This window comes from Miniopterus schreibersii (genome assembly GCF_964146895.1).
Source record: "Miniopterus schreibersii genome assembly, chromosome: 5".
NCBI lineage: Eukaryota > Metazoa > Chordata > Mammalia > Chiroptera > Miniopteridae > Miniopterus > Miniopterus schreibersii.
The window spans coordinates 58,555,106-58,571,717 of NC_138106.1; the positions used below are offsets into that span (position 1 = coordinate 58,555,106).

At 37.8% G+C, this 16,612-nt stretch overlaps 1 protein-coding gene across 1 annotated transcript in view; it reads left to right on the forward strand.

Moving 5' to 3' along the window:
- MYH15 (myosin heavy chain 15) overlaps positions 1-16,612 on the forward strand; it is a gene marked incomplete at both ends in the record, with an annotated part of 114,835 nt that overhangs the window by 66,249 nt on the left and 31,974 nt on the right. Inside the window, 4 exon segments of the mRNA XM_081137994.1 lie at positions 2,259-2,349; positions 4,318-4,536; positions 4,540-4,692; positions 10,982-11,156. Of these exon segments, the coding sequence (XP_080994120.1) occupies positions 2,259-2,349; positions 4,318-4,536; positions 4,540-4,692; positions 10,982-11,156 (638 nt within the window).

Consider the following 16,612-nt stretch of genomic DNA (forward strand, 5'->3'; position numbering starts at 1 on the left):
GTCTTTCTCTGTTTAGCAAGACTTTCTTTTAATCATTAGAGATTTTCAATTTTATTTGGAATATATCAGATGAGAGGGGAAACTGAGTTACAAGAGTAAGATGCCAGGTTAAAGCTGGGAGCATGCTGGTAATTAGGACCCACAGTGAAAAAGAAGAGTGTCAGCCGAGCAGCTGTGATTCTGGTTTTCCTGTTTGTGGACATGAATTTCCATTAGACGTGCCTGTGGTCAGGCATGATTAATATTCTACTAATAAGTTATTGAACTTGATAAGTGTTTGGAAAAAGTGAAATAAGTAACCTTATGAATGTAATGGGACAATGAAAGGCAAAATGATGATAGAGTTTTCTTAGCCTTTAATTTAGAAGATTGTGTCTAAGCTCAGCAAAGTGAAAATGATAATCCATGTTCTTACAGGTCAAAGAGCTCCGGCATTTTAGAAATCCATGTCTGTGGGAAGTTATAACTTTATTATAAAACCTTTTCTGTAAATGAAACTATATATGGAAGCTTAGTACATGATAAAGATGGCATTTCAAAATATTGATGACAAGATAGACTACTTAATAAATGGTACAGAGATTATTAGCTATTCATTTTCTGAGTAAAAGTTAATTTTCTACCCCACATTATTCACATACAAAATTCAGTTGCATTCAGGAATTAATGTAAAAATAAAACTATAAGACCATTAAAAGGTGAAACACTATTCACAATAACTGAGATATGGAAACAACCTAGATGCCCACTGAGGGATGAATGCATAAAGAGAATGTTGTGTACACATATAATGAAATATTACTCAGCCTTTGAAAAGAAGGAAATCTTCCCATATGCTATAACATGGACAAACCTGGAAGACATTATGCTAGGTAAAATGAGACAGTCACAGAAAGACAAATACTGCATGATTCCACTTTTATGAGGCATCTAAAATAGTCAAACTCATAGAAACAGTAGAATGGTGGTTGCCAGGGGCAGGAGGGAGGGGAGAAAGTGAAGTTGCTAGTCAGTGGGTATAAAGTTTCAGTGATGCAAGATGATTAAGTTCTAGAGATCTGTGTACAACTTTGTGACTACAGTTAATAATATTGTGCACTTAAATATTTGTTAAGAGGGAAGATCTCATGTTAAATGTTCTTACAGCAATAAAAACAACATAAACCATTAAAGGCAACATATAGGTGATAAGTCTTAGGAAATTGGCAGGTCAAATCTTGAATAAGTCACAAAAAGACATAAAAGGAATATCTTAATAAATTTCACTACATCAAATTTTTAAACATTTATGTGGCAAAAGCCAACAAAAATAAAATTGTGACAAATTATAAGTGGGAAAAATGTTTGCAACAGATATGAAAAAATAAATACTGAGAATGTTAAAAGAAGTCTATATTTTAATAATTATATGAGCAACCTAGTGGAAAAATGGGTAAAGGATACAAGCAGGCAGTTCGTTTGGTTTATTGGTCATTTTTAAATCCTCGTAGTTGATAAGAGGCTGTCATCACTAATAAACAAGAACATTCAAGATAAAACAATGTCATGGTAATCTATTCTGTCAGATTAGAAAATTTAGAAGCATGCTAGTATGAAACATAAATATAGAGAAATAATAATCTCACACTGCTGTTGGAGGTCAAAGGGCAGGGTTGTATATTTTTAAGCACATATCTGTACCTGACCCCGCAATTCTCTGCTCATATCCACTCTATAGAAACGTGTACTTGTACACACTGGGCATGTATATGAACAGTGTTATTTATAAAAGCAAAATATTGGGAAAACCTAAGTGCTTATTAATAGGGAAATGGATAAATAAATGGTTGTCTAAATCATGGGCTAGTATATCACAGTTAATTTTTAAATGAAGCAATCTATGTGTGGGCCAACATGGAAAATCTCCAAAGTATTATTGGGTTAAAATAAGTTATAGAACTATAAATACAAATGTATGCAATATTATATCAGTTACAGTAAAAAAAAAAAAAAAAAAGAAACTATTTCTACTGATATATAAACACAAATATATGTCAGTACTTAAAAAAAATGTTTGGGTGGATTCACACGGAACTGATAATGGTGTTTACCTCTAGGGAAGGAACAGAGATTGAATATAATAGCCAAGACTTCAGATGTAGATGTAATAGTTGAATTTTTACAATGAGAATGAATTCCTATGTTATTATAATTCTAAAACTATTTAAACAAAACATTATTACTCTGAACAATTCCACTTGGTACCTTTTTCCAAACAGGAAGGAATTGGAAATGAGTCAGATGAACCCAAAGGTGGAGCATGAGAAAGGCCTGATGGTTCAGCTTCAGAAGATGGTTAGAGAGTTTCAGGTAATTATTTACCAAACACCCATGAGTGCCTGTATTTAGATGACTAGGTGGTGACTGGTGCTTCGGTGATGAATGCTCTGCCAAGGTATCCATACCCTTAGCCAACCACGGACAGAGGCAGAAAAGAGCAGTGGCTGACAGGTAAATGGTGGCATTCCACAGATATGTGAATCTGGGAAAAATGACTTTTTTAAGCTTAAATTTTCCTATGAGGATACTAAAAACAAATAGCTAATTTGTTAAATGTTTGCCATGAACCAGGCATTATGCTAAAACCCGGGACACATATTTTTTCACTTGTTAATCCTCCTGACAACCTTTGAGTTAATATTGTTAAATGCAACTGTACAGGTAAGTGGTAATCACGGTGCCTGACCCCGGGTGAGCATTCAGTGTTAGCAATTTAATTTTTTATGATGATTAGTCTTTGTGATTAGAAGGCAATTATGCTGAAAATTTGTTTGTAGCTACATGTAGCCTCAACACATCTGATAATGGATAGCTATTAATAAGTTTTAGACCATGTGACTGTTTTATACCATATGACCATGTTACAAAATAATATAAATACTATGTATGTATACTTATAAATCCTCACTTATACATACAGATGGATGTTTTTCCTTTGGCGATAAATATTTATCTCAGTAATTAACCATTACTCAAAATAATTTTAGAACCTTTCTGATAATTTCTTCTGAGACATTTTGAGCCAAATTAAAAACAGCAACAGCCTCACTGCTACATGGACATGCTTTCAGACACAACATTAATCTCCAAGTAATTATCTGTCATATTCACCAGGCTTGTCTTCAAATGCCACTTGACTTTATCCAAAATAAAAAAAACAACAAATTAAAATTTATCCAAAAGACAGATTTTTTTTTTACCTTGATGATTAAAAAAATGCTTTAAAGATTATTTCTAAGGAAATATTTTAGAGATGTTTGGTCCAGTGACAGCATTGTTTGAGATAAAGGTATTGGATCCCAAGATAAGTAGTTGGAAGGACATCACATTTACTTGAGTGCGAAGTCTCAATTTTTTTAGCACCTACTCTGTCATAACTCATCCACAGATCTGATAGCCTAAGTATTTGGTATGATCTAGAAATGGGCTTCCTTTAAGCCTTGGTACTCTTATTTAGCGGAAAGAAAAACATTTTAAGATAGATTCTATTTTTCCCTCTACCTTCCCCCTAAGCCTATTGAAGGTGATGTTAATGAACATCAATGGCTTCGATGTACTGTAATACAATGATCTATCAAGATTTGTAGAGTTATTTGCCCCTATGCTAAAAGAATTTGGGGCTCTAAGAGTTCTTATCACTACTTTTCTTTGTCTAATAATTCTGCCTCTAATGGTGTCAGATTAGTAGTCCCCATTCCTCCAGAAATTCTACTTTGCTATTTCAGATCTCCTGCTACTTGAAATTGCCTGCAGATTAAGAAACCAAATAAGTTTGCCAAAATTATATATAAAATTAAATTGATGCTCTTTCTTATGAGTTAGTTTCTTGTACTCAGACATATTCATTCTATTGATCAGATTTTTGCCTGAGTTTCCAATATTTGAGATTGCCAGGTAAACAAATTCCAGATGAGTAAAGAATATAAATTTCATCATGTTATTTTTTTTTAAGCTATCATAAAATTTTTTTCTTGTTGCGTGAAAGATGTTCTCTATTCCTTTGGAAAATAATCTTTACTAAAATCTCCCCTTCATATATATAATTTATGAAGTTGTTCATCACCAAGGGCTGGGAGATATGGAGGAAATTTTAATTCTGGTCTTGCTACTTATTTGGAGCAAATCAGTTAGTTTCTGAGTATTCTATTTTTTTAACCAAAAGTGTTATGTTACTTTTCTTAGTTGGGGGTAATTAAAAATACATATATATAATAAAGCTCTTGAATGTAAAATATGCGACAAGGTCTTAGTAAATGTCAAAATTATGTATTGCTACAGACTCAAATACAGCATTTAAAAGAGGAACTGGAGGCTGAAAGGACCACTAGAGCCAAGGTGGAGAGGGAGAGAGCCAACCCCACCCAAGAACTGGAAGACTGGAATGTGAGACTGAGGGAGGCAGGAGGGGTCAGTTTGGCTCAGCTGGAGAAAACTAAGAAACAGGAAGCAAAATTACAGAAGCTTCTCAGAGATATGGAAGAGGTCACACTGCACTTTTAGGAAACTTCTGCCTCTTTGAAGAAGAGACATGCATACAGCCTGGCTGAACTCGAGGGCCAGGTAGAAAATCTACAACAGGCCAAATGGAAACTGGAGAAAGACAAGAGTGACTTGCAGCTGGAAGTGGATGACCATCCGACCCATGTTGAGCAGGTGACCTGAGCTAAGGTTATAAACAACCCCAAGCCCTCCTTGGGGACTTAGAATGTGGAATTAGGTGAGAAAGAAAAATAAACCAGCTTGGTGACTCAAGGTATTTGCTGATGGAGGCTATAGTTCTTCAGATTGATTAGATCAGGTCTGACCTCAGGGGTCACTGTTAGGGTCACATGGCCATCATCTGAATGTAGCCTTACAAGGGCTTTTAGTTTTATTGGAATTCCGGTCCATATTTCTTGTGGTTCTGCCTGGTGATGCCATGAGTTAGTAGGTTGGAAGAGTGGAGTTGTTAGCTACGTGAGCAGTGTGTCTCTCTCGAAGAATGACTTTGTGTTGGGAGCACTCTCTAAGGGTGGCCCAGATACTTCTTGATTCTTTCTGAATGAATGTGGACACAAACAGCTTTACTGAGAGGAGAGAACTTTTTCTCCCTCATGTCTTCTGGCACCTCTTTAACCAGCCAGCACAAAAAAGAAATTTTATGACATCTTTCTTCACTGAGTCTGTAAATCTATACATTGCAAACTCTCATCTCACATGACTAGCATCAGATCACAGGTGACAACCATTCTACCTTCTGGCAGTTGAGAGGAGGCTTGCTTTAGGTCAAGCAGAGCATATTTTCCTGTGAGCAAAATTTGTGAAGTCATCTGGGAAAGCTTGATCTTCATGGACCATGGCCAGAAAAATGTAGAATTTCTTTCGAGATATTGAGTGGCTCCTAAAATGTTTACCATTAATATCCTTTAAAGACCAGATTGACTAGAAAGAAACATAATCATTCTGCTTCCCCCAACCCCACTCTTTCTCTACATTATTCCTGAAACCCCACTCCCAATTGTCTTAGAATATAAATCTAGTGAGGACTTGGATTTTCTTTTTCTTCTGTCCCTTGTGTATTCTGTATTTTATTCTGTCTTTCACTCAGCAATGAAAATGTCCTCTCTCCGTGCTTTATAGGCTTCATTTGCCTCTCTCAGATCAAGTGAGGTCCTAGAAGTCCTTACTCTCTCTAGACTCTCCTGTGCCTCTTGTTTATCCTCAGGAATGCTTCTGTTTCTACACATTTCAGTAGGAAGTCATGCAACCATAAAGCTCTTGATAGGTTCACCATAAATCCATATTAATTAGGCATGAATTTATACTTTCCAACTTCCTCTGGAATTTCATTGCTTCTCAGTTCTTGATTCTTAAACTTTGCTTTGTTTTATTTTTAAAACAGAAGTAAAATCATTCCTCAGATTCTAATCCTGCCTTACTGAAAACCCTTCTTTTCAATAAATAAGACCTAGCTGATAAGATCAAGACCACTGAGTAAAACTTCTTTCTTCACCTTATGTTATAAATTTTTTTCATTCATCCATTTTTTCCTTCTTGTCGAAAGAATAAAATATTCTTCCACATAACTATTATTCACCCATTAAAAAACTAAAATAAAAAAGATCTTTCCTCAGGTACTAGTGATTGGATTTTGAGAAAAAAAAGCAAAGTCTGGCTCTGGCTGGTTTGGCTCAGTGGCTGGAGTGTCTGCCCACAGACTGAAGGGTCTTGGGGTTGATTCCAGTCCAGCCCATGTACCTCGGTTACAGGTTTGATCCCCAGCTCCAGTTGGGGCACGTGTGGGAGGCAACCAATCAATGTTCTCTCTCTCTCTCTCTCTCTCTCTCTCTCCCCTTTCCACTCTCTGAAAAAGCAATGGAAACCCTTGGGTGAGGATTAAAAATAAAAAATAAAAAATAGGGAAAATCTAACAAAATGAAATTTAAAAATGAAAAGCAGTCTGTCTATATCTGCCTTAATTTGTCTCCTTGACCAAAGAACAGTGTCCTACCTATTTCTAAGTAACAAATCACCCCCAAACCTTGCAGCTTAAAACAACACTTTTTAAAATTATCTCTCCTGGTTCTGGGAGTTGACAGGCTTTGTTTAGATGGTAGTTGAGACTAGAGTCATCTGAATTTTTATTCACTCAGATGCCTGGCTCCTGGGCTGGGGTAGCTAGAACAGTTGGGGCTGGTCGGACCTCTCTCTTTCCATGTGACCTCTCCACATGGCTAGCTTGGGCTTCCTCACAGCATAGCAGCCACAGGGCACGTGGACTTCTTATGTGGTAAATCAAGGCACTAAGACCAAGTACGTATTCCAATAGACCAAGGCAGAAACTGCAGAGATTCTTCTGAGGCAGACTTCAACACAGTAAGTGACTCTGTGTGACTCCCATCAGTTACAAGTCAGGGCCAGGGGTCTACTCAAGGGTATGAATGCCTGAGGGTGTGGCTCACTGGGGCCATCTTTGGAGACTAGCTTCCACAGGTCGGTATGTACCTCATACCTCCTCACTCCTTTAACCCCTGCAATGTCTTTTATTTCCCCCACTTTCCTTAAAAGCATTCCCTTAAATTGTTCTTTCAAAGACAAGTAGCGATTTCTTTTCCTCAAATCGGCATTCCTAAAACCAAACTTACCTTCTCGTGAAGCTGATTTTTCCTCTGGACATTTCTGCCTCTGTCACCCCGGTTCTTCCCATCACCTAGGCTCTGAGCCCATACTTGATTACTTGTTTCCTCCCTTGTTCTTTGCTTTCCAGTCAATTATTGCAGCAGGTCAATTCTGCACTGGTGTATAGCTTTCCAGTCTACTCCCATGAACATGTAGCACTCTCATTACCTTTTAACTGGACCATTGCCATGGTTTCCTCAATTATCTTTTTTTGCTTCTTTTTTCCAGTCTATCCTATACAGTATCCATATTAATATTTCTAGACACGGCTTTACTGGATCGTGTCCCTGCTTAAAAGTGATTTTAGAACTTCTGCCTTTTCTAAACTAAACCTTCTCCCTGGAATGCTCAATTTCAACTTCCCACATTAAAATTGATCTGTTTCTGAATTCCTGTAGCACTTTTGGGGTATTTTTTAACATTATAGCTTTTTAACTTTGCTTAACTAGAAAGCATCTCTAAGACAGAAACTAGGTCTTATTTTACTCATGGTTACTACAGACTTTGCGTAATCTGTGCACTCAATAACTAGCATTAACTTTTACACATGTGAAAATTACACAGAATTTGGGGGATTCTTTGGCTCATAGGTTCAGTGACTTATTTCAGGTCACACAATTACATGTCATACATGGGCCTCAGCTCTAAATCCTGTGTGTACCTGTGGGTGACCACATTCTGCTGCTGCCTTAAATGTCTGTTGGTGGGATAAATTGATTCTGTTCACTCTCCTAGGCATACACATTATGCTGAACTTTTTCTCAAATTGTTTACTTCATTTTTCCTGAATTATAATAACAGAAATGCCAATACTCAATGGCACATTGGAAACGGAAGCATTTTCAAAAGCATATTATGCTGACAGAGAGGCCCGGGGAAATTTAGAAGTTATAGGCAATCTCACAATTATTTTGATTATTCTGAATTCCCATTGGTTCCTGCATTTCTGGGAGGCAGCAATTTTATGCATCATTTTAAGAACCAGCTTTAAGGCGAATGTGCATTTTTCCATTAACCTCTTCTTTCCTGGCATCAAAATTAAGTGTCTATCCTTATGCTTAAATGTGAAGTTCTTTTGAAGGTACAACCCCTTTGAATATTATATTCCTGTACAGGCCACCTCTAGATAAACAATCTCGTTATCTTTGAAGATTAAAATACTTTGTGAATTGAAAACTCTGTCCCAGTGGTTAGCAGTGTCTACAGATACCTACCATTTGAAGCCATGCCTAAGGGCCAGTGCCTTTTCTGTGTGCCCAGGTGGCTGCCTACTCTGCAGATATGCACAGCCCATCTGGGCTTTAGCACACAGGTGTCTCTTGAAAACTGGGGAATCTCTGGCTCCTCTGCTTGCCATTTCCACACATCATTGACTAAGTCATATTACAGAGATCTGTGTTCTTTCACCCTCAGCAAACAGGTGCTTGGCATAGCATATTCAGGGCCATAAACAGAAGTGCCATTTCTCACACCTGGATGTGTTCCTCCTGGCCTAGTTAATGGGTCATTTATTATTGGAGATGACATAAAATAAAAATGATTAACAGTCATCATATTTTTATCCAGTTTCCTCTGGGACCCAGGAATCTTGGCAATTTGAGCCAACTGGGACATCAGTTTTCTTTGTTATTTCTAGTTTGTATCTTAGGAATCTAGTATTTGATATTTTTCTTTTTTGCATCTGCACAGGCAGTTATCAGTTTTAATCCTAATTTCAATATTCACTAGCTATGTGAATTTGGGCAAGGTATTTAGCCTAACTCTTTTCTCATCTATAAAACAGAGCCAACCTGAACTCTTGAGTAATACTATGAGGGAAACAATGAGTGCGCCAGCTTTCATAAATGAGAACAAACATATTCAACAGTCAAAATATAATGACAAATTTCAGACCATTTAAACACTGTCACAATTATCACTAGCACAGCTTTCTTCTACTAGCATTGGAAAGTATGGATAATTGAGTGTGCCTGGCATTTAACATCAATGCTCTAACCTGTGTGATGCTGATGGCATTGTATGAAAAGCTGCCATGGAGTACCTGCCAGGCGTGGTTTCACAACCACCAACAAGCCTGGGTGTGCTATGGGACATCTGTGAACTAGAACTATGTGACTTTCTTTGTTAGCTTCCACATGGGCATATACCTGATTGGACTCTTCACTTGTTTACTAATCTGTGGATAATATTCTGACCAAGTTAAAAAGCCAAACAAACAAATTTGGGGGTTGAGGCTTATAAGGAGAGCTTGACTGACCTCTAAGTAAACTTTAATGGGGATGATGGCCAACCTCTTATTAAGGTCTGCAATAATTTGAGTATCTCAGACACTTATGAAGTGTCTATTTTTGCGTCAAGCAATGTATTTGGCCTTGGGGATGTAAGAAGATATAATCTAATAGTTTTTCACAGGAAGTTTAGAATGAGCTTACAGAGAACAATCTTCAACACAGGTGATCTCCAGGGTATTTGCTGATTCAGAAGTTTCGCAGAGGACCAAACCTGGTATCATCTTTTAAATGTTCCTGGTCCTTGGCCATTGCTAAATATAAAAATTAGGTTAACATTGAGACTATTAGGTTTACCACCAGATTCATCATGTTCTCAAATGCCTGTGGTGTGATCCCTTCTTTGTCTTCTTAGTCTGCCGTTTCCATAGCACTCTTTCTTTGTAGAGACAAAAGTCCCATGGGGCAATTGTATGGATTGTCATTTAATATGTGTAAAGAGCTAAACACAAAAAACAGCTCGGTAAAACTCTACAGAACTATGGATCTGTAGAACCACTAATAGCATTTTACCATGTTTGACCATATTAATAATAAGCATACAAATTAAAGCCAAGTAAAGAGGATACCACCATCTTACATTTGGCAGCTCCCAGTCCTGTGAACATTGGGTTTCACAGTCACTAGTGTTAGTTTCTAGAGTGGCAAGAATCCAGTGATTAGATTGGTTACCTAAACCAGGTAGAAGTGCAAAGGCCGAATGGCATATCCTTTTCTCCAAGTGTGAAAAACTAGTTCAGAGAAGTTGCAGTTTGGGACTGAAGTATTAACCCAATAGGATTACGGTGAGCCTGCAGCCTTCATGATCTGGAAGGTACAGATGCTTTGAGAGTTCAAATTTCCGCTCACATCTATCTACTTTCACCCGTCCTGCTTGGTCAGCCCTTTGGCTATCCTTCCTTCTTCCTCCATTCCCTCCCCCCTTTGCCTCCCCTCCCCCCTTTGCCTCCCCTCCTTCTGCACCTACCCTTTGTTTTTTGAGCTCCTAGTATGTGCTTTGCACTATTCTAGGTCCTGGAGGTATATCTGTGATCAAATAGAATCTTTATTCTCATGGTACTTAATTCTAGTGGGAGAGAAAGATCATTAAATATATAATATCATTTCGGGAAGGGATTCTGTACTTCATCAGACATGTTCCCTTTCAGAAGAACAAAGAATTCTGGAAAGGCTCCAATATCCAGAGAGTTGGGTTTCTCTATTGACACCTATAGTCTGAGAAGTTTGGGCCTCTTAGGGGCTCAGGCCCTGGGTTTTTGTGCTTACTTAAATTAGAAGATGTGGTTTCCTCATGCTGGCTGTGGTCTTCAGGGCAGAAGAGAGCACAAGGGTCCCAGGGACCTCCATTCCCCTCCCTCCCCTTTTCTTCCCTTCTCTTCCCTTCCCTTCCCCTTCCCATCCCCTTCCCATCCCCTTCCCCCTCCTCTCCCTCCTCATGCAGCTAATTCATCATGAATTCTATGAGCCATGTCCAACCCTTCTTTCTCAACTTGTAGGTGAATGCTGAGAAACTCTGTAGTCTGTATAAAGAGCGCATGAATGAAGCAAATGTAAAACTGGATGAAGTGACTCAGTTGGCAAATGACCTGACAGCACAGAAGACAAAGCTTCGGAGAATAGTAAGTAAACATGCTGCTTCACTTGTGATGGAACCTCAATCCCAGCAGCCTGGTTGGGGGACACAGCTGAGATGAGGGACCAACTGCTGAGCCTGAGTGGGCATTTGAAGATTCTAGGAAAAGCCTGAGGCCTCTGATAAACTCATCTACAGACATGCTCTTGTCTGGGAAAGGACACCTCCGTGCCACTTGGAGAGGCCCTGACTAGCTCTCTTCCATGAAAGGGAAAAGCAATATGCAGTCGGCTGAAGCACTCATGATCAAAAGATGGTAGGGGCTGTCCACCTACAAGACATGATGTTTAATAAGGTCTACCTCATTGAAATAGGCATTTTTTCCCCTCATTTTTGATAATGAACCCACCTTTTTTTTGGTTTTTTACACTCAGTAAAAGCTGTAGTCTATAGAGTGGCCACATGTTGAGCCCCCATTATCTCTCTGACTTCTCTACCACCTTTCCTTCTCTCACCCTGCCTTGGCCACATTGACCTCTTTGCTGTTGTTTTGAACACACCAGGCACATTCTCACCCTAGAGTCTTGCCCTAGCTGTTTCCTCTGTCTGGAATCCCCTATTCGTTCTGCAAGACTTGAAGATGAGGGTTAATCAGATACCTGGGGGAAGTTAGGATATGCCTTATTGGGAAGGTGACATTTGAGCTCACACAAACTGCTTTCTCCATGTACTTCTTTTTCATAGTATTTAATACCTTAAAACAAACTACATACTTGACATAATAAATATGATTATTTATCTGTCTCCATTTGCCAGAGTGGAAGCTTCAAGAGGGTGGGGGGTCTATATGTGTCAGTCATCTAGAAAAATGCCTGCTATTTGTTGCTGCTCCACAAACATTTGATAAATTAAAAGTAGAAAAATGACCCATGGTTTACTCTCTACTATCAACCACTATTGATGTGTGTATGTGTGTTTTATTTTTTCATTTTATCCAATTTTTATATTGTGTCAATTGTTGACAAAATGTCCAAACTTGTAGAGAATTTTATGAGTTTATTTGAGCCAAACTGACGATAATTACCAGGAAGCAAAGTCTCAACAGACTGAGAAAATGCTCCAGAGAATGGCAGTTTTGCAGTTTATTTTACACATTAGAATAAAAGGAGGGTATGCAAGGGAGGGGGTTACGTGAAATCCACTAGTGATAGATTAAGGGGGCAGGAGAAAGCAAAGTGAGGATTGGATAAAAAGCAAAATAGAGACACATACTTCTTTTACGTTGGTGGGTACAGGTTAATTAACATTTATAGCATTCAGCGATGGTATGCAGGTAACAAAATAGCAGTGAGAGGTTCTCCGGTCTGGTGCTTTGGTGTTTGTGCCGTGAGGGGTCAGGGAAAGAAGATTACTCTGACATTTCAAAGGTATGTTATCTTAGGTGCAAAAAGACAGTAGACCTGCTCATTTAAGGTAAACAGTGACCTTTGTCAAGGAAGCTATATGACTACCCACCTTGACCCTATTTCAGTTAGGAATTTTTATGTTTAGACTATCCTATGTAATTACTGTAGGTCTCTGAGCTTGTTAGGCCCGCCCTACAGTCCTCCCCTGAGTTTCTCGGTTTAGTATGTGTCCCCTTTTGCATTCACACAACCCGTTTGGGGGCTTTCTTTTTCCATTTGTCATAAGCTTTTTTGTATCTTAGTCACTTATAATGGCTTCTTTTAATCCACTAAGGAGAGGTTAAGTTTACTTAACCCTGTCCTGCAACTTGACTTGCTTCTCTGATATGCAACAGCATGTGGCTAGATGTTTGTCTGTAATTAGAATTATTTTTAATAATATATTCCCAGAGATAGAATTTCTAGGTCAATGAAAATCAACATGATGTTCTTGATGCCAGAGGCATTCACTTTAGAAAGAGACCATTTGGAGTGTATCACATCCTCTGCAGGTGGATACCTCTGATACTAAATGCTAATTCTAGAGCCAAAGCTAAATTAAAATGAACTGGCACAACTGCAAGTCTGGAAATCTAGAACAGAAAAATGGTTTTGGTTCTAGCAGGAACACCCAATAGGGCTCTTCCTTTGCTGGTGACAGGGTGTAGGACACTCGGTCTTGCTACAAACTCCCTAGTTGGATCTTCTGTGCCGTTTAGGATGTAGTCTGTGTGTGGACTCCATAGCCCAGAGACAAGACTGGAGAATCCCTGTGTATCTAGCTCTGAGGGAAATGTTGTATGAAATGTTTTGATAGGCATTGCCTATTTCCCCCTAATTTTTGCCATTAATTTTCTACTCATTTTATTTTTGATAAGAAAATTGGTGGGTAAGGGAAATGAAAGTGGGTCTGAGATGATAATTCTGTTTAGGATGCCAGGCCTTTTTCTTCCTTTGATTCTTTACCTTTTGGTTTTTGTGTGGATTAAATTGTAAGTACCGTATATGCCTATCCTCACTGGGTCTATGCTTCAGATTTTTTGCTACTGCCATCAAAGTCTTTTTTGTATGCCCTACCCTACCAACTTATCATATTCTGCTTTCAAAGGAGACCAATAGTAGATGTGATCAATGAAGTCATATTAAATGAGTTCTGGGATTGTAATATACATGATATGTTAATCTCAACCCCCTAATGGATTGACATGTCTTCAGAATCCTTTTATATGATGTTTTCACCCAGAGATTCTCAAAGGTTGGCCCATGGACCCCCAATGATTTTCAAAACCCTTTTAGGGGGCTTTGAGGTTAATGGTTTTATTACATTTTGACCCCAAGTGTATATCTCTTTAGAATTCTGCGTAATACAACCAGAAGGACGGAAACAGCACTTCTGTTCCACACTGAAGTGCAGCATGTGATCAGGTTCTGAGCTGAACTAGCAGTTTTTTCAGGGAGTATCACATTTACTTGAAAGAATGATTGACAAACAAACTATGCTAATTCAGACTTAGATACTTGGCAGATATTCCTCAAAAATAAAGAGCCTGTCACTTCAAGGAAATAACTGACAATATTGGTTGCAATAAAATTGGAGCTTTTAGGCAAAAATTAGATTTTGGAAAATGTACGTGTCATCATGATCTTGATGGCTTTCAAATTCTAAAGACTTTTCTGATGAGACCAGTGGTGATGTTAAAAGACGATTTTTTTTATATTATGTAATGAAATGTGTCAACATTTGGAAGATCTGCATGATTCAGTGAACACATATTTTTCAAATCACCACTGCATGATGTTGCAGAATCATGTGTGGGTAAAAGATCCACTTAAAGTTTAACAGAGACCAATGAATTTAATGTAACAGTAAAAAAATTCATTGATATGGTTTACTCCATATTACAGCTAAGCCTTAAGAAATTTCTATTTGTTGGGTTTTGATGTAGTAGCAAATGGTCACAATTATCTGAAAAGACTATGGAAATACATCTTCCTTTTCCAACTACATATCTGTGACAGGCTGAATTTTCTTCTAATATGCTGCAACAGAACAGTATATTGCAATAAATTGAATTTAGAAGGAGATATTAAATTCCAGCTGTCTTTTATTAAGCAAGAGGTTTTTTAAAAAAATGTAAAATAATGTCATTTTCCCCTAATTATTTTTGGTTTCAGAAAATAGAGTTTTTCCCCTTAAAAAATGTTGTTTTTGTTAACATGTTGATATAGCATTAAGATTTGTATCATCATTTCAAAATTAACTAGTACATATTTTAAATTCTGATACACTATTCATATAAAACCCACATAATTATTGGGATTCTCAATAATTTTTAAGCATATAAAGTGCTTCTTAGACCAAAAGGTTTGGGAGTTGCTACTTTAGCCTGCACAGGTGTTTCCTTATAATGTTGAGAGTTTTAAAACTTGTTTGTAGTTAGAGGGATAGGGGTCATAAATATTTGAAGCTTTACAGCTGCACTAATTACACTAGTAATTAGTAATTTATAGAGGCAACTGCCTTTGCCCAGGATTGGCTCAGCTTTATTACCATTTCTAATAACCAAGGCATTTCTGTCCTATCATTAATGAAATAAGCTAATCGGAGTGTGTAGACTAGAGTGTAATAGAATTTCCCTCTCTCAGGGTCACATTCTCTACTATTTAATGACTACTTTTAATAATTATTTAGCAATTAGTCTACAAAATACATTCACACTCATTTAGTTTTCATTAACAATCTTTTATTGTTATCTTTGTTTTACAAACAAGGCAAAGAAGTGTAATTATCTAAAAAGTTATATAGTTAGAAATTGGTAGAGCCACACATAATAAACAAGGGGCATGACATAGAAGAAAGAATGTGTTCTGCAGGGTTAAAAACTCAATTGAATCTACCTCCACCAATTACTGGCTATTCATGTGTCCCAGTCATGTTTAAGTAAGCTGCCCTGTTTCTCCCTTTGCAAAATGGGTTATACAATACCTACGTTGTCGAGGAGTTGTGAGTTAAACTAGATAATATGCATAAAGTGCCTTCCGTGTAGAAGATTCTCAATAAGTGGTAGCTAATATTATCTGTTATTCACTCATACTACTAAAAATCAGTTCTTTATTAGGGCTCTCTTGTGAGTCCTGGGGAGGATCATTGCCATGGTTTTGCTAATAACTGGATTCTCAAACCCTTTCTAAATATCAGGTACATGTGGGGAGGAGTCATCCTGGTTGTCCTTTAAGTCAACAAGTTAAGTGCGGGAGGCAATATATGAGGAAGATCATGATTAACTTGCTTTGTGAACTCTTTCTGTGGATGAGTTCCTAAGGAGGCTGGAAGAAAAGGGGGTGCTGATAAACCCGCTTTCCCAGGAGAAGCGCACCTTCATTAGGCAAACTGGGGCATTGAAAGGGCAAATGGAAGGGGAGACTAAAGTAATGCATCTATTATTTCTCACTGGTAGCTTGACCATATGTTTTAAAAAGATTAGTGCTTCGTGGGTCAGCCTGCATATTTTCTCATATAAAAGGAAAGGGGGAAGTGCCCTAGAAGTTAGGGGAAAAAGAACATGTTGGACCGTGTATGTGCTGGGAAGGACCCCTCAGTGATTCAAATTGCATCTCTAGTTTGTCTGATTTAGAGCAAGCAAAATGTGTTTCCATTTTGCATTATTACTTGCATGGAAAGTCAGCAAGGTTTTTTATGATCTTTGATTTTGAATGGCACTAAGAAGTGTAATTAAATAAAACGTCAGAATGAAATCAGTGGAGCTAACTTAGCTCAATATTACTTTGAAATTGTCAATAAATAATAGATATTAGTGATTTCTTCCCAAGAAAACATATAATGTTGCTAGTAGGTGACCCCAGTGAAAGTGGTTGCTTAAGGTGAAAGCATAGTGATTAACATGAGAGATGAATTCCTTTAGCTCTGGTATTTCAAGCTAATTCTTAGTTGATAGTCAAGGCATCTTGTTACTGAGACCCCAAAGTACCTCACTTGTACATAATCTCACTATAAAAGCATCTACTTGCAGGGGTAAAGGTCACGAATCTTTAGGCTTCTGTTTTTAAATATTTTATTCCCTCCACTTTCCTTATCTTCTATATTATAC